Here is a 26,228-nt window from a genome sequence, read left to right as displayed (position 1 = left end):
CCGCCCCCTGAACGGCTGTGAAGGGTGTGCACCCACAGATGCTGTCACAGCCTCCCACCGACAGAGCTTTCCCACCAGCTCAGTGCCGTAGCTCCCATCCATCACCGTCTTCCCTCTCCTCCACTCTCTCTCCTCCGTATGATATGCTTCCAGGTAAGCAACAGAGAGCAGCCGGCCAGCTGGAGAGCGTTTTTGCACAAAGGGCCCTAGGCTTCCTGGTGGCCACCAAGTTGAACATGAGCCTGAAACATGCCCTTGCAGCAAAGGCAGCCAGCGGTGTCCTGGGATGCGTTAGGAGGAGCACTGCCTGCAGGCCAGCATCCTTCCCCCCTGCTCAGCACTCACGAGGCCACACCTGGAGCAATGGGTCCGTTTCCTCGGCTCCCCAGTACAAGGAAGGTATGGACTCACTGGAGTGAATCCAGCTAAGGGCCACTAAGATGATTAAAGGACTAGAGTATCTGTCACTTGAGAAGAGGCTGAGAGAGCTGGAAAAGAGGGGGCTCGGGGGAAATCCTATCAATGTGCGTAAAAACCTGATAGGAAGGAAGGAGAACAGGGAGCCAGACTATTCCCAGTGGTGCCCAGTGACAAGACAAGAGGCAGCGGGCACACATTGAAACATTTATTTTTGGGATAATACTGTGGGTTTTCACTGTAAGGTCAGTCAAAGACTGGAACAGGTTGCCCAAAGAGGTTATGGAGACTCTGCATCTATGGAGACATTCAAAACCTATCTAGACAGTTTTTGTCAGTCCTGGACAACCTGCTGTATCTGACCCTGCTCGAGCAGGGGTTGAACTAGATCATCTTGAGAGGTTCCTTCCATCCTCAGCAATTTTCTGATTATGTGCAACATCCGAAGGAAAACACTCAGTTTTCATAGGGGTGTGGAAAGTAGGTGCGCCCATAGGGGAGCTACCCTTTGGGAAAGATGTCTGCCATAAAACCAAAACACTTGCCTGGCATGGCAAGGGAAAGCACTGCAGAAGATTTTTCATCCCTACCCTTGGCTGCTGTTGATTTCAGGAAAGATCAGTGACACCAGCAGAGCACACCAGCTTAGTGCAGATCAGCCCCTGACTCCAGCCTCAGCACACGCTGATCAGGCAGGGTAGCAGGGGTTTGCTTTCCAGTTTTTTTTTCCATAAGGCAAGAGCACTAGAAGTCCAGAGAGCAGGAGCTTCCCCACTGCCCCAACAGGGTACGACCCACCTTCCTGGCTGGCCAGCGTGATGTGGACAGATCCATTCCCTCTTGAGCCCATCCTCAGTTTTTGTGCAGCGAGGAAAGCGCACCCCTCTGTGGCTCTCCTGTCAGAGAAGGCCTGCCCTTGCAAAAACAGTACTTGAAAAGTCACCTTGGCAACAGAGTTCCTCTGAGCACGCATCTGTATAGGCAATGACTCACAGGTTTGCCATTGCAACCTGCAAACAAGGTACCAGGGGCATGCGGAGGTGGGAGGTGGGTGTCGTTCTGAGCTGGTTTTACCTCCTGCAGCAAGTATTTGCAAGGTTTGTACAAAACCATGGACACCACCAAGGTGAACCGCCGAAGCAGACTCCAGGGAGTCCACAGCACGGCACAGGCTGAACAGCTGGCAAGTCCCCCTCCGTGGAGGATAAAAATTTATATTTTAACAAAACAGAAAGATACCTGTACAAGAAAGAGTTGTGTGGATATTGCAGTTTCAATACTGAGCAGTGAGAAGAACAGAATACAATTTCTATAAAAGCTTGAACGGCAACAAATATCTGCAATGAGATTTCTCCTGAGACCTAAAGTAATTAATGCTTACCCATGGGTAAATTCTCTCCTTAGGGCTTACTGAAGGAGACAGAATACTGAAACGTCCCTATGCTTTTTGACAATGCCTTGCAGGCTCGTATTTTAAAGAGATTTTCACCAAAATATCCTTTCTGTTCCTGCTAACAAGATTACCTTTGACTACATTGTCTTTTGAAAACTTCGAAAAAATCAGAATACCTTCTGCAGTATTACATAGTGAAAAATCCAGATCTGAAGCGTTATACTATTTGATTTTACCTGATGCTTGTTAATTTATGCAAGAAAACACTAATTTACCTTAATTTCCATGTCTTTTAACTGTATATTAGCTAGTAGACAATTAAATGGGCATTCTCTAGGGAGGTTTTCCATTTCCAGACACTGGTTCCTACAATCCCCCTTGCAAATTTTTTTTTTTTGGTACCTGGCATTTCTTTTACAAGTCTGTTCCTACCTATCCCTTCACATATGCTCTTTCAGCATCTCAGAGGAGACAGCTCTGCTCAGTTGTAGCAGTTGCTACATTCTCAATGCACGGATTTAGTGGTGACCCTGCAAAATGGTCTTCAATCTCCTTCCCTAGGTCTGACCACAGGCAGATTTCTTCCCATCTGAATTTCTTCACTTCAGTCCTTAGTTTCTGAAGAGCTCCTTTAACAGGACTGCAGACAGAAGACTTCTGTTTTATCCAAAATACTGATTTTGCTGTTTAGCAGTTTCATATAGTTGAAGCCACCCTACACCCCAGACAATTTTGTAGCTCCTGCAAGTTGTGCACAAGAGAGATCTAGACATAACCAATGTTTATTCATAAACTTGTATGTTCACCATAGCTGTGTTCTAACCACAGGCATTTCTCCTCAAAATACACAGCAGAAAACCTCATTTTATGGGGCATTTCCCTCGATGCCAAAGCAGTGGCCTGATGGGGTGCTGTGGGAAGGAGAGACAGCACACAACAATAAGGAAGTGAGGGGGGAAAAAAAGTATTTAAAGATGCTCAGAAGAACTGCAGAAGCACAGAGGGCGAGACTTCCAAGGCAGACAGGCAAATATGTCACTGTCAGGTGCCACTGCAGCACTGGCAGCAGACCAGCGCACATGGAAGGATGTGCAAGATGATACCTACAATGAGTTCTGGAGTTGTTTTCTGTTCCTCAGGGATTACAACAGACACTACAATGTGTTACGTGTGGAGGCCCATCTTCCCCCCCGCACTTCTCCAGATAATACGCTTCATGAATTCGTTGGTTTGTTGTTAGAAGTAGTGAGTTTTCCATATTCCCTTGATCCAGGTTTAGGATCTAAAGCCATTTTCTCTCCCTCTACTAGGAAAAACAGGGTGCGGTAGAGATGCAGACAGAGAGCATCATCTGAAATGCGGAAGGATAGGCAACCGGACTGCACTCACTGTGCGACTCTGTGAAACAAGCGCCTGCAGGAACCTCTACCTTAAGCAGATGATGAGGCAGGGATGCAGCCAGTAGGAAGAGCTGCAGTTGGATCTTTTCGAGATGGAGAAAAAGAGGCAGGAAGAATCCCAGGGCTCAGTCTTTCTGGTGCTGCTGAGTGAAGGCTGAGTACACATTACCTGAAGAGTTGCACAGCTAAATGTTATATAAAACTCCAGACAAGGCTGCACCTTCCATCCTCCCTTTGCATCTATTTCAATGCAAATACACACGAAGGTGCAGAAAGAGATTTTGTTTCTTTGGTAACATGCAGCTTAAGATCCTCGTGCAAGCCAGAAGTGCTGCCCTGTCCCTTCTCCTTCCTGGAGAAGTGTGCAGTAAACTCAGGCTGTCAGAACAAGCTTTGCAGTGAGGTGCAGCACAAAGTAGTAGTGACAGCACTGGCATCCCTGGGACGCGCGTGGTTGCAGCTAGTCTGCAGAGCTTTCCGTAAAGCAGACTGCCCTTCGTCTTGCCTCTGAGCACCATCCTCTCACCGTGTGGAAGCACACCACATTTCGTCGTGACTTTTGCTAACACACTAATGATAGGTGGCAAATGCTTCCTCCATCCCAGGAAAGCCTGAGGACTCCAAATTCAAGCTACTTCCGAATTTAAGAATACGTTAACGGAGATTTAAAAACTATCTCCATCAAAATCCTTTTAGTTTAATGCTTTCTACTTTATTTTGAAAAAACCACAACATTGCAAAATGACATTATTTCAAAGTTTTTTCCCAGTTTTCTCTGGCTCTTCCTCACAAACAATACAGGGATACAAATAGATTTCTAGGCAGTTTTTCATTAGAAAATGCAAATTAGAAACCACTCTATAAGGAAAAAACAGCCCTAAGACTGTTCCATACTAACCAGACATCCTGCAGAACCCACTCCATCAGGTGCCTTAAAACATGCAGAGGTTGTTGTATCTACACTAATAGGGTAGAAATTTTTTTACAGAGTTGTGTGCCTTACAAAGAATGCAGGATGTAACTGGAAAACACGTACAAAAAACAGAGCAGCATTATGCAGGCAAACCTCACTCTGACATTGCCTGAGTCAGCAACAGCATTTCTCCAGAAGGGGAAAATGACACAGCAAACAATTTTATAAATGGTATTTCTAATGACAGGTCCTCACACTGTTCTCCAAGCAGTACACAAGCTTGGTTTTCATTTATGGCTATTACCAAGCTTTGAATCTAAATGGCCTCCCAACATGCAAGTCCCACAAGGCAAGTCACAGCTCTGGCCACCCCACACAGAGTGGGACGTACCACAAGTATCATGGTCTACAGTCCATCCATTCTTACTTTAGGACAATTTGACTTGAGTATTTGAAAATACTTCTTGCAGGTTTCTTCAGACGCTCTACTTAGGCTGAGGCTGGGTACTCAGTGTCCAAATCGAGCTCAGTAACAAGTGGCATCCCTCAGGGCTCCCTACTGGGACCAGTACTGTTCAATACCTTGATTAATGACACAGACAGTGGTACTGGGTGCACCCTCAGTGCATTTGTACATGACACCAAGCCAAGTGGTGTGGCTGATTCATTTGAGGGAAGGGATGCCATCCAGAGGGACCCTGACAGGCTAGAGGAGTGGACCCACGCGAGCCTCATGACATTCAACAAGGTCAAGTGCAAGGTCCTGCTACAATGCAACTGTGCTAATTTTCACAGCCACATAATTGGCTAGCCCAGTATTTAAATCCCCAAACATCTTAAAAGCTTCATAATAAAACGGGGGTTAGCTCATCACAGACACTGCAGTAACTAAGCAGGAGGGACACAAAGGAGAAAGCTCTGTATCTCCCAATGCATTCATTGAGGTCAGGCTACGTGACATTTTTACGCTAGCTGTAGCACTGGGGGAGCCAGCAGGGACGCAGTTTCAGGTTAACCACACAGCTCATATTAAAGGCCACCTCTGACCAGACGTTTTCAAAGATTTTTGATGGACAGAATCCAATGTGAACTGGTAGCAAGACTTCACAGCAGAGAAACATTTTTTCCTATCTGTGCTTCTTACGCCATGTATCCACAATGGCTCTCTGTGGGCTCTTGGCAGGTCTGAGGAAGGTGTGGGGGTCAGAGCAATGGAGACCACCAGGGAGCAAAGAGGACAAGTTGCATTTATTTGCACTTTGTGATGTGGAGACCTGGAGGAGGAAGGCATCTTCCAGCAAGCAGCTACGCAGCGCCTGAATCAGGTTAACCACTGACAGACAGACACTCTTGTGTGAGTAAAAGAGATGCTGGTATTTTCCAGGAAGCCCCCAGAAGGCAAGAAGTTAACTGGAAATAGTCCAGCATGGCTTCCAACAGACAAAAGGATTTAGCAGCAACCACTGAGGTGGCATAGGGCTTCTAGAAATTTATGACCAGCAGAGAATAATGATCAGGAACAGGCAAGAAACAACAGTACCAGCAGAACAGCAATACCCAGACCACCACTGGCCAAGGGACTCGCAACTATTAAAAGGCAAAAATGAAATCAAACACAGCACACTACTCCAAGGTCTCTCTACGCCCTTCCTCTCAATGCACCCACACACCACCACTTAGAAGTAGTAGGTAAAGAACTATACTGGAATGACATCCTGTTACACATAATTAATATATTAACTAATTTGAGTGCCCACTGCACTGTGATCAATACTTAATTATATTTCCAGGCAATACAACAATGTCAGCCAGATATTGAATTGAGTAGACAATGCAGACACATAACTTCAGGGTAAAAACAAAACCATCACAAGAACAGCAATAAGTGGGACTTGTACAGGAATTCCAGCAGCGTGCACAGACTGGAGAAAACAGATCACATCACAGATGTCTTCACAGTGAAGGAGGAGGAACTGAGCCATGAAGTTCAACAGAAGAATGTCAAAACTGGCTGAAATTATAGGTTCAAATGACAGAAAGATAAGGATGGAGCTCTTGCACAGAAAGAAAGGGAAGGGAGGGAAGCAGGAACAGCTAGGGAAGGGGCAGAAACAAGGGCATCAAGGGAAGCTTGACATCCACAAGATACCATTAAGTGTACAGTGAGGTTTGCCTTGCAGCAGACAGGTGCAGGGCTGCCAGGCAATTAACACCACAACAAAACTGAAGCACACAGAAACCCCAACTGGGCACATGGGGTGAAGAGGTACTTTCACGAAGGCAGCAGGACCACTTCTGTTCCCAGCCTGGTGACATGAAGAGACTACTCACTCAGTCTTCTCTTCTCCACTGGGCACACGAGGCACAAATCGGGCAAGTTTTATCCTCTCCTTTCATCAGTGGGGAAGGAATAAGCATTCAGAGGCACAGCAGAAGGCAGGGAAGAGCTGGGAAAGGATTCCCCCCCCCCCATTACGTCCTCAGTCTCTGGTTTACCAGAGGGGCATCAAGTACTTCACCCCACAATCTTCCCTTTCAAAATAACTGTGCTCATGCCAATCAGTGCTTTGCAGAAAAATCTGCATTTATTACTTTTTTAACAAGACTGCTGACCCAGAAGTAACATCCAAGCCCAATCTCTGCATCCCACCATTCCATGTGGCAGTCACTATTCCAATGGCAGCAAGAACTTGAGCTTGCCCAAACTAGAAGACTGCGTAAAATTGATTCCTGAAGCCCTCCATGGCTTCACAAGTATCCAGAAATACAAGGACACAAAGGAAGCCCATGTGTGAAACTGGGAGAAATCTTAGGAAAAGTCTTGAAGATCCACACGAGTATGCTTCCCAGCTAAAAGCTTCCCTTGCCTCTCCTTAGGAAACCTGCTAAATTAGCATCTGAAGCGTGTGTTTTCTTCCAGTTGTGAGAGCCTGTGAGTTTCAATCTAGCCCTGAGGAAAGGGATTTGGCTGGGCAGCCCTGACTGAATGTATTCCTTTAACACTGCCACAGCGAGGAGCTGTTGCAGGGGACCTTTTCAGCAAGGCTGCATGCTCAGGAAGCAGAGGATGCTCAATCAGTAGGCAAGACCATCTTGCCGCCATGGTCCAGAGAGCTGTAGAGCCTCAGGCTCAGCCTGCCATTAAGTTGAGAGCACAGTGGCAGAGGTGTAACAAGGAAAATGAAACATCGCTCTGCTTTCCCTACTCAAAAAAACCTTCCATTAAGCAGAAATAGTGCTTCAGCATCTATAATCAAGCTGGGATTCCACAAAAATACATATTCTAGAACGTGTCAGGCAACAGACAAAAAGTCTGAAGTGTAGCCAGCCACACCTAAGGTATGCAGTCCTCAGCCTTTGCTAAACCATGCATCAGAGATGGAGCCTTGACTTAATTTAATAAACTCTCCATTTAGTAAATCTGTTTTCTTGGCACACCAGCAGCCTCTTCCACTACATGCCTGTACAAGCAAGTTTTCCAGCACACCACTCTTAAAGGTCTCTATATGCCAGCACCCCACCTCCTGTTAAAGGGATTGCTCCCATCCATCAGCAAATATCCATCAGCACAGTGAAAGCAGTAGCTTCTGCACAAGGGCCTTGCATTCACATTAAAAATCAGAACAACTTCCTTCTAATGCAAATGGAAGAGAGCTAATTTAAGTCTCTGGCGTGGCTTCCTGCCTGAATCCAAGCCTATGAAGAAGGGGACTGCCTGGGCAGATGCACTCCTCAGACTCTGCTGTGATGCTGGCAGGATGCTCAGGGGTGGTTTGGGGAGCAGGGAAGAGGTCTGGAAGGTGCTGACCTGCTCCAGGGAATGCTGAATGCAGTATTGTATTGCTCGTCTGTAATGGAACTAGAGGGGGAAAAAAAAAAAATCAATTGTAATCGACTTCTCTGTTAATGACACAGAGACAGGGCTGTTTCCTCTGGAAAGATCAACATCCAATGTGCAGCAGTATCGATACCAGCAGCATTATCAACACATGACATTTGGAAACTTGGCACAGAGACAACAGCAGGCAGACCCCAGTGCAGAGCATCTCCAAGTGTAGGCAAACCAGCTTAGCTTACTCTGAGCTTACCCAAGAGCTTGCGGCTGCCACAGCAGCAGCCTTCCACCATGCCTCCCCCACGCCCTCCTTCTCCAGCTCCGATGTGCACCTCCGACAGAAAAACCTAACTCGTTTCCACCCAGGTTAGTTTTCTGCTAGTTTAGTGAGCTGAACCAAATCAAGTCAGCATCAAGACAGGAAGACATGTGGTCAGAAGCAGGGGAAGGAGGAAGCAGGCCTCCTCATCCTCAGCTTTTTGAGACAGCTGGACTGATCTTTCAAGACTTCAGCCCTGAGGTCTCAAGTGCCCATAATCCATTTTAGACAGTAGTTAAAATTTATGAGTAGCGATTATTCTAGCCTGATACGAATGAGCCTGCGAGCACTCCAAGCCCTCCGGACAGGCTCGCAAGCAAGGGCGGAAGCAACGTCTGTAGAACCTCTTGGGGCTGGAAGAACAAGGGGGCTTAAGGGATTTGGCACTGGCAGCACCTTCTACTTCAGCTCACTAGTTTGTTTTTCATAATAGTTATTAGGCACTGGAAGTTTTTAAGTGCCCAGCTAAGCATTTTGAGGAAAATAGCGCTCTATTCTCCAGGTTTTCCCTGCTGGCTACTGTCAAAAGACAGGATTGCCCAAATTTGCTACCCTTTTCTGGCGTGGTACACCAACTCATATGCTAAGCTATGTGGGAAGGTGAGGAAGGTCTTGTCACAGTAAGAGGTTCAGCAGTGACAGTACTGACCAGACCCTGAGAAACAAGAGAAACCTGCAAATTATAGCTTCATGCCTCTGGCTAAAGATCTGAATTCCAGGAGTGGGAAGAACGCTGAAAATGAAATACAATTTAAGAGTTTGATTAGTGGAAATTTTTTTTGTTTTCCAAGTTTCCTTCACACAGCCTAGACCAGAAAACCCTTAATGATCTACTAAATTCATGCTAAAAAAATAACAAAGGGATGAATGACCGCAATCTGGGAATAATTACTGCCTTGTGCCTAAATCATCCTAAACCGATTAGCTGAACTGCAACACCACCAGTTAAATCCATTCCAAGGCAGAGTGCAGTCCTCTCCCCTGCTCTCTGCATGCTCCCAGGAGCCCAGGTGTGAAAGTCCTGTTGATAGCTTGGGACAGAAGCAGTAGCGAGGCCAAGCTGGATCCTGAAATACATTCTGATTTCAAGGTTTTTCTAGATCTGTTCAAACCAAGCAACAAAAACACGTAATGGGGCCAAGAGCCCTGTGTCTAGCCTCTGCATCACTGAGGGCAGGCGACCCAGCTCACTGTCCAGAGGTCAGGCTGACCCACCCCATCCCTTATCTTGCAGACACAGCTCCCCAACCAAAGGAACCACAGAAATGCATACTTCTCACTGTTAGACAAGGAGGGGAAGAAAAATCTCCAGATCAGACATCCCAGCACCAATTCCCCCCCTGATGTGGAAGCATAAAACAGAAGTGGCTTCAGAAACAGCACAGGCGTCAACATCAAACCAGCAGCTTTTGACCTGCTTTAACACCAGATCAACAGCCTGAAAAATCTTCCCTCCTCCCTAATTTCACCTTCTCCTTTAATGTTTCTAGCTACAAATTTCTCAGCTGGGTTCTGCTTCTTCCTGAGGACCTAATTAGAAGAACAGACAGCCAAAAGGCAGCTGCCACAGCTTCACTGGGAAATAAGGCACCATGTGGCACGGGAGAAGGAAGGCCACCAGAGGCAGGACCTGGCATGATACCACAGCTTGATCTCCCAGCCAGACTTGGACACTACCTCAGGTTTGACTCCAGAAGAGCCACGTTGTTAAGACAGGTGGAGGTAAGGCGGTAAGGGGCTGGGCATGCGGCTGGCAGAGGACTAACCTGGAAACCTGGATGCATGCTCTCAATAAAGAGCTTCTGGGGTGAACCCTGACCACATCGCCCACATCAGTCTGTCAAACAGTTATGACAAAAACTGCTACAGGATCTCCTTCCTCTCTTCTTCCTCACAGATTGAGTAGCAGCTGAATAGTTTAGTCTCTCATGGCACAAGTGCCTCTCCTCTCCTCCTACAGTCCCCTAACTGTCCCATGAATGAGCTTTCCACTATCTCCACAGTGCTGTCTTCCTTTCCTACTCACTCTCTAGGGTAGTACTGGGATGCCAGCACCTCTGTCTCAATACCCAATATGGAGATCTTGCTAAGAGATCAGGACGCCAACACCACAAAACACAAGACTATCAGCTCAAGGCTGTGCCATGAAGCTGGCGGTGAGAGGCTGTGCAAGCACACCAAGGACGCAGTAGCTTTCAGATGACAAGAAAGATACAGATGACAAGATACAAGATAAGATACAGATGAGAGACAAGAAAGATACAGATGACAAGAAAGAAAGTGCCCGCGCTGGCTCTTGGAGAGCAGATGACATGAAGAAAGCAGGCAGCCAGAGAGGGATGGTCTCCTACACAAGCCAAGGCATGCTCGATGCAGCCCTACTGCACGCCAGCCAAGCATCTCGCATGCAAATGTTTCCACGTTACACAGGATCCCAGCACCTGCTGCTATAGCGACAGGCTCCTTCCTTCTGGCACAGCAACACCCCAGCACTCTAACAGGAGGTCCAGCCTCCTTGTCTCCTGGCTGACCTTATCTGGACACTAAATTTTCCCCCACAAGGGCCTCAAGAAAGAGAAAAGCTGGAAATAAAACGCTGATGATGCAAGAAGAAAATACAGCAGGCATGCGCAACACTTGGTGATGCACGCAGGCCTACCTCTGCGGCCTGACTGACATGGTCTTACAAGTTACATGTTGTGTGTTTGCAAACAGCAAATTCTTAACTGGTCCCAGCACATACAGAGCATAGCATAAACATCAAATTAGTGGTACTGCATTAACCACCTGCCAGTTTGGCCCAGAGCACATTCCCAGAAAGGAGTACATGGCTGCTAAATTAAAGATGCAAGCATGACAGAAGCTTCCCTCTGGATGTGCACGTGGGAGCTTTTACAAGGAATAAACAGATACAGCTTAAATTTTGGAATGAGCCAATGAACAGAAGAAAACTGAATGGGAATAGAAATACAGAAGAGGACTAAAAGCTCCAGTCCGCTTCAGGAACGTGTGTGAGGTGAGAAAGAAGGTTCGGGCAGAAGACCACAAACATGATCCAAGACTTTGAGCTTGCAGAGACTGAGCATCAGAGGTACCTTTAACATATCCACCATGGGGACCACCACACTGACAGCTAGTTTGGGCAGCGTCCTACTCCTCCCAACCCTCTGTGGGATGGACTGAAATCCAGTCCTACACAACCCTGTGTAACACTAGGAGTTTGCGATTAATTAAGCTAGCCGAGAGGAGTACAGACACTGGAAAATGAAGGGCATTCCCCGCCTCCAGCTTGGTGGTGGAGAAACTGAGCAAGGCAATACATTACACACCATCACCCCAACAAACTAGCCAAAGCGTTTAACCAGACCTAACTACTGCAAAAATCCTGCCACATGCTGTAGGGCGGAAATCTGTCACCGCAGCAGCTCGCATGACTGGTATGACACCCCAGGGCAGGGGAAGAAGCAGGGACATGGCAGGAGTCTTCTCCTCTGTAGGTCAAGGCTTGCTGTGGGATGACAACTTGCCTCTCTTGAGCTTGGCTCTCCCTCAAGCACTGAACAAGTTGCTCTGGCTTCCCACGATCACATGCCCAAGCCCAGGAGAGCAAAGCTCCAGGAAGGGCCACACTGAGAGGTTAACCAGACGCTTCCTTTGCTGGGGCAAAGGGGTAGGAAGAAGGTTCTAGCCTCCTCAAAGGAACCCCCAGTGCCTGATCCTGGGTGAGACTATACAGCAGAGGAAGGAAAAAAGGCTTGCCCCACCTTATTTTCTTTCAGGTGGTACATGAAAAACTGGTGACGGAGTTTTGCCTTTCAATGCTGCCCCAGTTAATCCAATCAGTCCCTGCCCTTACCAACTGATCCCCACCTCTGCCTTCTACCCAGCCTCCAAGCAGTTGCTTCCCAGGCACTTAGGCTCAGGTCACCCTTTTTCCAGGCCAGCAGAGTCAGCATTTCTATTGCCTACTATATATTCTTGCCCTGCATGGTTGTTTAACCAAATTCTCTCCTCCCCAGCACTACAATGGCCAGCGCTTCCAGCCTTGGCCTTACTTTCCAGACAAAACCCGCACACTCTGTCTTGAAGCAAGAAACATGGAGCAGATGTCTAATGTCTTACAGAAAGAGTATGCTTTACCTGAGATAGCACTGCCAGCAAACTCCTGCCACATGCAGTGGACTTTATTTTCCTGTCTTCTTTTTTCCTCACCGATTAATTTCATGACAGATCTGAAGGCCACCAGGAAGCACAGGAGAGAAGAAAGTAAGTACAGACTAATGACTGCAAAACAGACTGGGAAGATTTAGCAATTTTCAGCCAGTTACAAGAACGCTACAGACAGAAGGGACAAAAAAGCCCAAAACCTAATTTGTACCCCTGAAATATTTTAATCAGCTCCTCTCAATTCCAGCAGGTCTGCCATACAATTGTATCAAAGGCAACTGTGCAAGGTCAGTTTCTTAACACTTTCATTTCAGTCTTTAAATTACAGCAGAAATACAGTGATAACTTTATGCTAAAATAGCCAAATGGCAGAATTACTGCATGAATGTATTTGGGACTGGGATCAGGACAGAATTAAAAAAACTCAAACACTCTGGCACTGCTTAGCTGTGCCACTGGCATCCCCTTGGACCCACCCCAGCTGTAGATGTCTGTAGCTTCAGGAGACAAAGAAGAGCCACTGAAACTGGGTTGGAGAGGGAACCCCAGCATCCTTGGAGGCTCTTTGCAACACACAGAGGGCGATGAGCCTTGCTGCTGTGAAGCACATGGTAACACCACCTACTGCTGCAAGGATGGACATTGCTGCCATGTGCAAAGCCTAACTCACAGAACAGATGAATACAGGAAAAGTCTCCAGCTTCCCTCTTGCCTGCTGCCTCTGCCCTTTTGGGGGTTTGCATTTGGGGACCTTTTCTTCTCAAGGTTCCCCAGAGACTGACAGGAATTATGAGTTGGCATCCAGGTGATTCAAGATCAGCAGGCCATATGTTTCAATAAAAAAAAGTCCCCTCCACAGCACTACCAATCCAGCTGCCCAGTTAGGCAGTAGATGAGATTAAAGCATTTGCACCAATTAGGAGATAGGACATCACCTGCAATGGCAAACCTGGGCAGCAAACACAATGGAAACCCCAAGACATGACACGCACAAGGGATGCAGCCAGCCTAGCAGAACACACACTGGAACAGCCATTGCCAGCCTCCCCTTGCCTTTTGTTCTGTCCAGTAAGTAAGCACTGATCCCAGCAACCATCAGCAGAAGCTACATACAAAAACCTCATAAAGCTTTAACAGAAGGCACTCTGCGGACTTGACTTGAGTTTAAAGTGTCCAGCTTTACCACTAGTAAATAGTACTACTGAGCTAAGAATTACCAGGCCCGACCAAAGCTTCATGCAAGCCAATACCACGTGTCCAACAGGGCCAGCAATGAATGCCCAAGTACGGAGGGGGTGCATTTAGAATGCCCAATGTAGTTTTATTTTGGGAGAACTGACCAGTTGCTTTGAAGCCCATGCAGGTACCAGAAATTCAGAACACCTGTGTGCAAGCAGTCCTACCACTTAGCTACCATTCTCCTGAAAGATCTTTGCTCATTCTGAACTCAGTATCTTCTAGTTTAATTTGATCGGTCGACACACTGGAAGGAAGGGATGTCATCCAGAGAGACCTTGACAGGATTGAGAGCTGGGCCTGTGCAAACCTCGTGAAGTTCAACAAGGTCAACTGCAGGGTCCTGCACCTAGGTCAGGCAGCCCTCAGGATCAATACAGGCTGGGTGGAGAACAGACTAAGAGCAGCCCCGAAGAGAAGGACTTGGGAGTGCTGTTGGACATGAAGCTCAACATGGTCTGCCAATGTGTGCTCACAGCCCAGAAAGCCAACCACAGCCTGGGCTGCATCAAAAGAAGCGTGGCCAGCAGGTCAAGGGAGGTGATTCTCCTTCTCTACTCCACTCTAGCTAGAACCCCCCTGCAGTGCTGTGTTCAGCTCTGGAGCCCCAACACAAGAAGGACATAGACCTGTTAGAACAAGTCCAGGGGAAGCCACAAAGATGATCAGAGGGCTGGAGCACCTCTGCTATGACGATGGATTGAGAGATCGGCTGAAGAAGAGAAGGCTCCGGGGAGACCTTATAGCGGCCTTCCAGTACCTAAAGGGGCCAACAAGAAAGCTCGAGAGACTCGTTACAAGGGCATGTAGTGAAGGACAAGGGATAATGGTTTTAAACTAAAAGAGGGTAGATTTAATTAGATATTAGGAAGAAATTCTTTACTGTGAGGGTGGTGAGACACTGGGACAGGTTGCCCAGAGAGGTAGTAGATGCCCCATCCCTGGAAGAGTTCAAGGCCAGGTTGGACGGGGCTTTGAGCAACTTGGTCTGGTAGGAGACGGCCCTAACCATGGCAGCGGGTTGGAACTAGATGGTCTTTATGGTCCCTTCCGACCCAAAACCATTCTATGATTGTATGACTTCTTCCACTTATCTCACTGGAAGAGACTGGGAACAAATCTAATCTCTCTTCACTTCTGAGGCAATCATATTTTACTAAACTTCATCACCTCCTCTTTTCTCACAGTCATCTTTTCCAGGCAAAAGAGCTCTGATCCATTTAATCACTGCTTATATTTCACACCTTAGCATCAATGCTGAAAAACTGATCTACAGATAAACAGAAATGCTCTGGAAGGACTGCATTTCACTGCAGACACTGTTACAAGCTGGTATAGCCAGGCTGGCTAATGGCTTTTTCCTCTGAGGTGAAGCATGTGTGTTTTTTGTGTCCCTGTGCTGAAGAAGGTCAGTGAACCCTGGCATCACCTTCCACACATTCACAGCCATGAGTACTCAATGCCGATGCACCAGCAGAAAGAAAAGCAGGAGCAGAGTTTCTAGAGACAGTTCCTTGCTGCTCTGATCAAAGTTTTCATGAAGTAATTACTCTGAACCTTACTCAGAGCTCATTAGGACCGCAGCAAAATTTCCACTAAGTTATTTTAACCGTTGATTAATTCTCCTTTCCTGGCAGATTTCCTTGGATTCTTTAACATGTCTGATCTCAGGCTCCCCATGGCGTGGGTTCATTTCCCCACTCCCAACACTCCATGCATTGACAGGGAAATGAAAAAAAGTAATCACATGTCAGAGCTTGCCCTTGATTTTTAAGTCTTTGTGGCAGATTAGTGTAGCGCGCTCCCCCTCCCCATGCTGTCCTATCTATTGCACAACCGTACGTCAAGGAGTTAATCCCACCATCTGCAGCTGTCGGAGCTCCTGCACGCCAGGGAACCCAAACACCTAACAGTTTGGGAGCACCAAGGGAGCAGAATGTCCAACCATATCTTCCACCATTGAACAGCCACATATGAAATGTAATCATATTAATTTAGTTTACCCGATAGCCTGCTTAGTCCAACATACACAGATAATTTTAGACTTAGACATGGAAAAGAGCTCAACAACTCAGACTGTATAATGCCAGCAGACATTCATTATTTACATAATTTAAGAATCATTAACTCAATCCCAGTCACATTTTGATCAGTCAGTTCCAACATCACTTGCAACATAAGTGGCTTTATAAACTTCTACACACACAGAGGACTGCAACACTAACATAAAGTAGGAAGGAGGGTGAGAATACTCAGGAAAGCTTCCCAAATCGTTTGTGACAGGCATGTATTTGACCTCCAGCCCTCAACCCATTGTTCAGCTTTGTCTACAGATAGTTGGGCAACAAAAGACACATAGGATTGGCAATGCCTAACACAGAATCGTAAAATCATGTAGGTTGGAAAAGACCTTTGAGATCACCAAAACCAACCATTAACCCAGCACTGCCAAGCCCACCACTGAACCATGTCCCCAAGCACCACAGCTGCACATTTTTGGAACCCCTCCAGGGATGCTGACCCCCCCCCCCACACACACACACCCCGGGCAGCCTGTCCCAGGGCTTCACTGCCCTTTCGGTGGAGAAATGTTCCCTCACACCCAACCTAAACCTCCCCTGGTGCAACTCGAGGCCGTTTCCCCTTGTCCTGTCGCTCGTTCCCTGGGAGAAGGGACCGACCCCCCCTGCCCACAGCCCCTGTCAGGCAGCTGCAGGGAGCGATCAGGGCCCCCCTGAGCCTCCTCTTCTCCAGGCTGACCCCCCCCAGTGCCCCCAGCCCCCCCATCAGCCTTGTGCCCCAGCCCAGCTCCGGACACGCTCCAGCCCCTCCGTGTCCCCCCTGACATGAGGGGCCCGAAGCTGCCCCAGGGCTCGAGGGGCGGCCGCGCCGGTGCCCAGCGCAGGGCACGGTCCCTGCCCCGGCCCTGCCGGCCACGCCGCTCCGGACACCAGCCAGGGCGCTGCTGGCCACTTGGCCACCTTGGCACACTGCGGGGTCATGCCCAGCTGGCTGTCAGCCGGCCCCCCCAGGCCCTTTTCAGCCAGGAAGCTTCCCAGCAGCTCTCCCCCACCCTGTAGCATTGCATGTGGTTGTTCGAGCTTTATTGCTCGTTCTTCCTCTCTCCTTTTTCCAGAGCACATACAACAGATTTCAAAACTGGAAAGCATTCAAAGAATGGAGGTGGACAAATAATTGTCTGGAGAAGCACAAAGCATAAAATCCACACTACCCTGGTCTGCAGTTGGGGTGGAGAGATAACTTTATCCTTATCTCAGGCATCTATTGCATGTGGGTACCCACCAACTCCTGCCCGACATGAGCACACAGCCCTCCCAGCTCGAAGGGCTGGCAAGTTACATCCAGACCAGAAACAAGCTGACATTTTTCTTTGCAGCACTATAAAACTGACTAACACGTAAATGCTTCACCACGAGATCAACACCAGAGATGTCAAGCAGAAGCCCCTAAAGCACAGATAAAGGTGATCTGATGTCTGCATGAAGACTGCATGGCCATAACAGCCCTTTAACCTTGAAAACATCTCACTAACTCCAGCATTCAAACGTGACACAGTGTACTTTTTTTTTTTTTTTTGCAGTGGTGGGTGCTGATCACAAGTCCAACAAGCCTAACCCACGAAAACACTCATTCCAGGAGATGCGCAAGCACCTGAAGACTGCTTTCCTTCTCATGGGTGCACAGAATGTCCCATAAGTGGAACTGGTCCAAACACTGCTTCACCGCCTCTTCCAGCCTCCAATGTTTCTGGTGGCTGTGGCTTTTGTGCTGTCTCAACTGTTCTTCTGCTTCAGAGAACAATTTAGAGCTCCCAAAAGGCCTGAGGCACCAACATGATCACCAGCTCTGCCATATTACACAACACATGACACCCCCACAGCATCTTCCCCCCTAAACAGCCCTACATCCATTCCCAGCTCCTCTTCCGCTGAGCTCCAGGGGACACATGGGTACCATCCCACAGCTTTACTGAGCCCTGAAACAGACCTCTGTGATCATTACCTCACTACCGACCTCCGACAGCATTCACCTCCTGCCAAAACTGGGCTTGACCGCTCTGCTGGGGACCCTTTATCTTACCCACAATGACTCTCACACAAAACATTTTCCTTTTTTTCCAAACATGCCTTAAATTAGAGCAAGCCACTCTATTCTAATATGCCCATTTGGCTCAATTAAACAAGGATAAAATCTTTTAAATAAAAGTCAGGATTTGTTCCCCTCCAGGAGAGGCAGAAGCTATTTCTTTCTTCATCCCACCACCTCTTCCTCTTTTATTTGAAACTTGCAGGACAGGATCAGTCACCCGTCATAGAGTGACGTTCTCCTGGTAGAATCTATTTTAAAGCAAGCACAATTTAAAAAAAAAAAAAAAAAAGACAAAAAAAAGACAGGGCTTCACCACTTTGTACTTCGTCCTCTCCACACCCCTGCCAGCAGCACACGCTGACAATAACAAACCTCAGCAAACAGCATGCGCTGGTGCACAGCATTTATACCCTGCCTGCATTAGCACAAACGGGCGCTCTCACCACAGCCCCATCTACCCCCTGCAGCGATGATCAGCAGCTGCCAGAAGAGAGCTGTGGCAAGATCACCCATGTCATTAAAAGAAATAACAGGGGGTAGGGGAAGGACTAAGCCATAGTAGGTGCTTCTCTGACACTCCCTGCTGTCAGGTTTCAGAGCTGCCAGCCATGTGGCAGCATCTTGCTCTTATCAGGTCTGGGACTACAGCACCAAACCACAGAGCCTTGAGACCTACCTGTCCCCTTGCCTCTCTGTGCCTCAGTATCCCCACAGGGGAACATGGTCTGGTGTCATTCCTGCAAAGAAAGTGCTCCTCGAACAAAGAAACTACACACCCTTTCCCAAGTATCTTGCGATACTTAGGCTCACCATGCCCAAAATACACCCACAGAGAACACCCGTATCCCCAACACAATGTCCTATTCGTTCTCAGAAGAGAGAGACTTCCGTTGTGAAAGAAGGGTCAGCAAAAGATCTTTCCATATTGCACGGAAGATGCTGGCAGAAAGAATATTTCTCCGCAGTGAAGAGGGCTGCTGGCACAAGCGCTGTGCCTGCTGATTCCCTAATATGGACCGAACAGTCAAATGGGTTTAGATCCGCATGTCAGGCACCTACGGACTCATCACTAGTGTCTCACTTAGACAATTTAATCTTTTTACCCTGTGGACAGGATATTAGTTTTACCTAATGGACCAAGAGCTGCCAAGCACTATGAGACATTTTTCACATTTTTCTGGCTTTGGTCAGCTTTTCTTTCCCCAGTAAGGGCCTTCCCGTTAGCCCTGCTTTCGCCGAGGTGTCGCAGCAAAGACATGAAGAAATGCCAGCTTCCCAGTGGATCCCAAACCAAGAGTGCAAAGCACAATCTGGACTTCTCCAGGAGGTGGGGCTGATCCAAGCCACTGCGTCCAAGAACAACGTCTGCCAGTATCAAGAAGGCTGTTCCACTTCAGTGGTTTGCAGGCTGGGATATTGCCACCCTAAAAAATAGTGCAGGACAGAAAGCAGCAGCCAAGTACACCCTGCTGTACTAGGGCCCCCACCCATGTGAGGAACACGTGGCACCTACCAAGTCGTGAGGAACCTGCAGCTATATGCCTATGGGCAGCTACGTGAGAGGGAGATGTGGAAAACTGCAGGATGTCAGGTGAGAACACCCAACACATTCTGAGAAAGAGGGAAAGGTGTCATGTCTCCCCCTGCCAATCCTCACACATGCTCCACACCCCAGGCCAAGGAGCTTCAGGAAGAAGATTCAGTAAACATTCTCAGACACAAAATCTATTTGTCCAATCTCTTGAAATATTTTCTTCCAGTTAATGAAGTTTTGCTTTCACTGAGGACCTCACAAAATCAGAGCCATCTGTTGGAAGCCAATGGCTGATGCTGCTAAAACTGAAAAATCAATTTTTCCTTCTATTCCAGCTGCCTTGAACGAGCTCACATCCCCCAGAGGTCAACCGTGTGCAAAATATTGCTAATAAGATGTGCATTGGAGGTGTTCACTCCTGGCCAGGATTTCTAAACAGCTTTCTGAAGCCAAAAACACACTAGCTGCAAAGTCAAACAGTGCTACAGCCTTCTTCCATGAATGTTACATAATAAATAATGCATTTAAGTATTGTGATGTTGGGCTCCAAATCCTAGCCTCATTTAGCCTTTAAAGACAGTGCCATAATTATAGTATTTATATTATAGAGGATGGGGGGGGGAGGGCACGGGCATACTATCAGATCTCATTTTAAGATTACCTTCAGATGAAGGAAGTCTGGTTCTTTGACGTTTTCTTCAAGCAGAAAAAGGCTGCAGCAGCTGGGGTGCAGCAAGCAAATCAATAGATGCATATGGACATATAGGTCAAATAAGAATCAGGCTGAGTGAAACACAAGTTAGCTGTGAAACATTCCTTTGGCTGCTTTTCCACATATGGTGCGAGCCGTTTGTGGTTTAATTTTAGAGAAGCTCCATCTCATTTGAGCTGCAACACTTAGAAGCTTCCAATAAGCAAGTTTTTACTATAATTGCTCTATGTTTCTTTACACTGGCTAACATTTTCATACAAGCAGTGCTGTTTTACACACTTAAAGCACTAGGAAAAGCTGAAGGAGAAACTGGAAAATTTTGTTCTGTGTCCTGCAGAGCAGGAAAATATAATTCAAAAATATAGAACTGACCTAGAAAAAGGAAGTTATTCTGCTGCCCTCTAATGAGCACATTAAACATCTGAAAAAGCACTGTCAAAGAGTTGCATTCTGTTCTGCCACAGGCACATCCTCTGCTGCTACAGAGCTGTCAGCAATGCGGTCACAGCTGGAGCAAGGCAGCACCTACCATGCAGTGAATGAAAACATGCAGAAGAAACATCTGGGTGGACCCAAGACCTATTCTGTACTTTCCTGAGCTTAAGAGTATATGGCTGTTCTGTTCCTTTTCCTTCCCTGAATAAAGGGAGGGGTTCCTAATTCTGACCTTCAGGACACAAGCAAATATTTCAGCTCACCTCTCTGCAGCTTCAACGAGGACCATTCTCCCTCGGAAGTACCCCCAAAGTACATTTGCTGCATTCACCTCGTGTCTCCCTACCTTGGCTCTGTCCGGATGCTATTCATATGTTAGATGTCTTTATTCAATCTAGCAAAGGAAATACGGTAGCCTCATGATACAGAGTTAGACCATATGCTCCACTGCCACAGAGGGCCACGATGTTGTTAGAGGTATACAGGTACAACAGAAACATGGAGGAACGACTTCCTTAAACGTCTGAGAGTGTTAATGAAGCCCAAAGGAATTCAGTTCTCATGCAAGGGTGTCTCTGGATCTGCACAATGCTCAGAAGACATTCAGTTGAAAAAGGTAGTAAGGAAGGCAGAGGAACAACCACAAAGCAACGGTTTTACCTGGTAGTGAATTTAACCTCAGCTTTTACCAAGCTACGGTAATGTGGTGGGTTGACTTTGGCCCGCTGCCAGACACCCACCCAGCCGCTCCCTCATTCTGCCTCCTCAACAGGACAGGGGAGAAAATAAGTTCCTGGACCAAGGTAAACAACTGGGAGATCATTCACCAATTACCATCACAGGCAAAACAGACTCGACTTGAGGAAAATTAATTTCATGTATTGCCAAAGAAAATAGAATCAGGTGGCGAGAAACAAAAACAGACACTGAAACACCTTCCCCCACCCACCCCCTCTTCTGCAGGCTCAGTTTCACTCCTTCATTCCCAGCTCCTCTACCTCCTGCCCTGAGCAGCGCAGGGGGACAGGGAATGGCATTACAGCCAGACCATCACATCTCTCTGCCACTCTCCTCCTCACACTCACCCACCGTGGTCCTCTCCTCAGGCTGCTCCAGTGACTGGCACACCTCCTCTCCTCCTTCTCTGACCCTGGTGTTCACAGAGCTGTTTCTCACTTTTTTTCTCCTACTCCTCTGCCTGCCCAGCACTTTTCCCCCTTCTTAATGATAAATTTTCCATGAGGCACCACCACCACGGCTGACAGGCTCAGCTGTGGCCGCAGTGGGTGCACTGAAGCTCTCTGGACCCAGCCATGTCCAGAACAGGGCAGCCCTGGCCTCTCCCCCTGCTACCAAAACCTTGCCACTTACACCCAGTACCAGCAAAGAGGCCAACACTCTCTATTTGAGAGGAAGAAAAGACACGAAGAAGTCATTATAACCCCATATAAGCAGTATCTACACATTTGTATGCTATTTCTATAAATAAAAACCCACTCAGCTAAAGGCACTAAAGCAGCAAGTGTGCCGGCAGCTGTAAAGGAGTACCCATAAGCCCAGCCCTGGGGTCACAAATTGCTGGCATGAATCAAAAGCTATAGCCAGAAGCCTCACTGAGAAAAATATGAAAGTGCCACTGAACAAAGCAACTTAAAATAGTGATTTCTGTCACCAGAATTCCTGCAGTCTGGAACAGCCTTCCCCTACCTCCCTGCCAACACGCACACCAGGTTATTTCAACTCCAAGCGCACTGCAAAATAACTACTGCATGTATAGACACAGCCTGTACCCGTCGCAGCTGGGAATGTCCTACCCATGCTAAAGAAGCCCATTCCCAGTTACATAAGAACACTCAGTGACCTGAATTTAAAAATCATCTTTATTTTGAAAGGAAGGAGAAGAAAACAGACCTAAGTAAAATCACATTTAAAAAGCCACGCAGCTAAGAAATGCAACAGAAGCAAATCGGCCCAGAGCATGCACATGCACAGCCGCATTAGGCACAAACGTCCACAACACCCACAGAAGCCAAAGTCCTTTAAGCAGACCTATTTATTTTCTGTGTGTCCTCCATGCGCAGTACCAGGGGGCCCAGAAACAAGTTTGTGTGCCCCATTATCCTGCCAGGGCTCTCTGAAACACCATGTTTTATTGGAGTTGGTTAACAGTCTCACTAAATGCAATGCTTCCAAGAATACCTTCCAGCTGAGAGCCACGCCTTGCTCAAACATCTTCTTGGATAGCCTGTTCTCCTGCAGGATCCATTTTCTGTGGTTAGCTTCACAGCATATTTGCAACACTGCCAGCTCAATCTAAACCTATCCAAATTACCATTTCAAACAACCCAAGTGTTTCAGTACCCACTGCATTTAATCCTTGCATAGTCTTTCCTATATTTAGCTTAGACAATGTTTAAAAAAAAAAAAAAACAACCAAAAAAGCACCCCAAAACTGACTTCCTTTCTGTAAACCACTTGACTCAAAAGCTAAACCCAAATTATGTGCTGTTACCAGTTACGCCACATACGAGCGTCAATAATGTCACTTTTGAAGCACTAAAGGGGGCAAACATGTCCTGGTACACAGTTTTACCCAAGTGTAGAGAAAACATTTGTGCACAAGTTGCTCACAAAGACTCTTTGAATAACTCTGCATCCCAAGGATCCCCTGAGCAGAATGGCTTTCGGCATACTATTTCTTAAGTGTGCACTGCAATCAGTGGTGGCCTGAGAGGAGGAGTTGGCTCCGGGAGAGTATCATGTTTTCCCACAATTTTTACAGGCCATGTAATTATGGGCCATTAGTACTATAACTGAAGGATTACAGATTATCTGTGCCCCTATTAACAGACCATATAATTTTAAAAACAAAAACAAAAAAGAAAACCTCAGGCAAGCCAGGCCTGCTACTATTTCAGTAAAGCATAACTTACATAGAATAACACTATAGATCCCACTTAGTCTGAATTATAGACATCAGCTTTTGAAAGATCTACCATTAAATACACAGCCTGTAGTTCAGATAAGGGCTACATCAGTAGGGCAGAAATTTATCTCTCAGTAAATCAGAAATCTGAATTATGTAGATGACAATCTTAGCATAGAAGTCCTTGGAAAAAATACCCAAGCAAAATAACCTTCCTCACATGGGCATTTCCCAGGGGTATTAGTGGAGGAAAGAGGCTGAATTTTTTCCGCACCCCAAAAGTTAGTCAAGGCAAGTCAGAAGTGGCAACACAGAAGGAGACCTTTCATCCACCCTCTACCAGCATCTACCAATTCTCTAAATAGAACGTCTATTAAATATTAAACTCCCAGGATGCACATTTCAGAAATATGTTTGACAGCTTGACACAACTCCATACCGATGGTGGTAACAAGGGAAGGGCTCTAACTTCCAGAGCTGTCAATCCGCCCTCTCCACAAGCGCTTCTTCATCCCTCTCGGGACTCACTCCTTCAATTCACACAGTGTTAAAACTGCTCCTCTCATGCCCCACGAGAGGTTTTCATTACCAGGACTGGTGCTGGGTGGTATCTTTGCCCTCAGTGCACAACTGTGCCTCCTCTCTCTTTGCAGCATTTAAGAATTTTATAACTTGATTATGCCAAAGCTGTAACATTAGAACAGCAAAGGCATGGATTTCAGTTCATAACCCTCTTTTATAACACTGCAGCTTCAGTACTTTCCTAAGCAGGGTTGATCTATTTTTCTGTAAGTAAGGATGTCTGACTATTTTAAACTGATTTAGCAGGAGAATACCAGGGTAGATTAGTATCCTTTTAAAGCTTTGGGAATCATAATCACGGAGCAAGACATGGCGTGACATACAAAAGACCATGCCCCATCATGCCTAACCAGGAAGGCACGGTTAGTGGCCCCAGATTCAGCAAGCCCTTCAGTGCACAAGGGACTGGCACATTTGACCTAAAAAGCACATGGTTGAGCACTCAACCTTTACAAAGGCCGGAAGAGTGCTTTGCAAAAGCACAGAGCAGCACCTTGGAAGCCTCACCAAAGGAGTCCCCAGCTCCTCGCTGAGGCCCACCCTCCTCCTCAGCCACCCAGCTTCAACACAGCCCACAGAGCCACATGTAAAGGCTGCTCCAGGGCAGGCATGTACCTTCCACCATCGCTAGCGGTGAACGTTACGTTACACAGCAGGCACAGGCACAGCAACCAACCACAATAAGAAGTTACAGGGATCCGACGCGTCGTTTCAAGACTCATTTCAAGCTCTTCCCACTACTGACAGCCTCCTCTCCCTGGAGCAGGCTGAAAACATCTTGGCAGCTTCAGGCACTCTGGAAAATGTTACTGTGTTTGTGTAGTGCTCAGTATCCATGACCACTTGCTAATTGGAGGAATTTTTTTAATATAAAAATGTTAATTTTAAGAACAAGGACTTAGCCACAGCTACAGGGAGAGGACAACAAAAGCGCTAATTACTTCCATAAATATTAACACAACTGATTCCCATGATCTGGCAGGAAGCACTCACAACATGGAATTGGTCTCTCTCCAGAAGGGAAGTCAAAGCACTTGAAGCCGTGCAAGTTTCAGACACTAATTTAGCTCTTTCCATTTAATTGCACTGACTCTAATTATAAAGTGGAGTTTCATACTGCTATTCTCACAGCCAGCACCACGCTTCCTGGACAAAAAATCGTTAAAGTAATTCTAAGCAGTGTGGATTTTTTACTTTTTAAAAAATTATTTTTATTTAAGGCACCAATATCTTTAGCTTTCGTAGGACTCCCACTCCAAATTCTCCTAGAAGCTACCAACAGCAGGTCATGGTCCTCCATTTCAAGCAGTCCACACAGCTGTTCACCTCTGCTGAAGAACTTTGTCAACTTGACTCTTGAAGCATGGTCCCCACTCATTTTCATCCTTTGGACCAAAGCAACAGAAAAGCCGCCTGGCTTCAAGGTGAGTTGCTGCAACATAGAGTCTTCTGTTTGAGGCTTCCTACAGACTCTCATCTGACCTCACTGGATAGGTTTCACATACCACAAACTGCTACTGGAGCTCCTTTCAAACACAGTGAAGTTTTATAACGGCCTGTTGTAAAACACTCACCGAAACTGCCCTTACAAGGTCATCTGGCACTGTCAAGGTAAGAGCAGCTCCTAACGACACAGTCAAGAAAACAAATACTTTTTTTTTCCAGTTTTCAGCCAGAAAGCAAGGAAGAAGGAATGTATGTTAAACTGCCACCTATAGCAATTTATCCAGGTATGGTAAAATGCTAGCTGTTACCTTATTGAACTTCCAGGGTGGCTATCCTGGATGCAGCCTTGCTCTGCCAATCAGGCTAGCACATACCCTTCCAAGCTCTTCACCTGCTCTCTGCTTTCTGCTGCAAGCTATGGCATGGTCTCCTTACAGGAGCTCCCATCCACACTCAAAAGCAGCCTGCCAGTAGCCCTAAGCATGAAATAAAAGTTATTTTCAGCTACAACCAAGTCTGTAAACCTATTAATGAAGTGGTATACTGCATTATCAAAAGTTAGCAGCATTCCTTCTCCAGGAGGTTCAAGTTTTCTGCTTGCTGCTATGCAAGAAAGTGATGTGGCTGGCCCCTGCGCCATGCCAGTCGGTGCTCAGCTGGGACCGCAGGCCTCCTGGCAGGGTCAGCCTCCTCCCATTCAGCAACACCAGTTCAGGCTCTCGCTATGGCATGTCACACCAGTCAGGGTACAGTGATAGAAAGGGTTAGTTACAGCTCAGCTCAAGGCATGGAAGTGAGCAATG

At 47.0% G+C, this 26,228-nt stretch overlaps 1 protein-coding gene across 2 annotated transcripts in view; it reads right to left on the bottom strand.

The window, feature by feature from the left end:
- The window catches only part of SLX9 (SLX9 ribosome biogenesis factor), a 57,428-nt gene that overhangs the window by 20,562 nt on the left and 10,638 nt on the right, over positions 1 to 26,228 (bottom strand). Inside the window, exon 4 of one of the 2 annotated variants that reach the window (XM_055718595.1) lies at positions 25,166 to 25,603. The exons of the other annotated variant lie outside the window; for it this stretch is intronic. Coding sequence (XP_055574570.1) covers positions 25,509 to 25,603 — 95 coding nt within the window. The 3' untranslated portion in view covers positions 25,166 to 25,508. Of the gene's footprint in view, positions 1 to 25,165; positions 25,604 to 26,228 lie in introns of those variants that run through there. 2 annotated transcript variants of the gene reach the window in all.

The sequence above is a fragment of the Falco cherrug genome, chromosome 8 (assembly GCF_023634085.1).
Source record: "Falco cherrug isolate bFalChe1 chromosome 8, bFalChe1.pri, whole genome shotgun sequence".
Lineage (NCBI taxonomy): Eukaryota > Metazoa > Chordata > Aves > Falconiformes > Falconidae > Falco > Falco cherrug.
The sequence above is the reverse complement of the archived record's forward strand: the minus strand, read 5'-3'. Positions and strand labels throughout refer to the sequence as shown.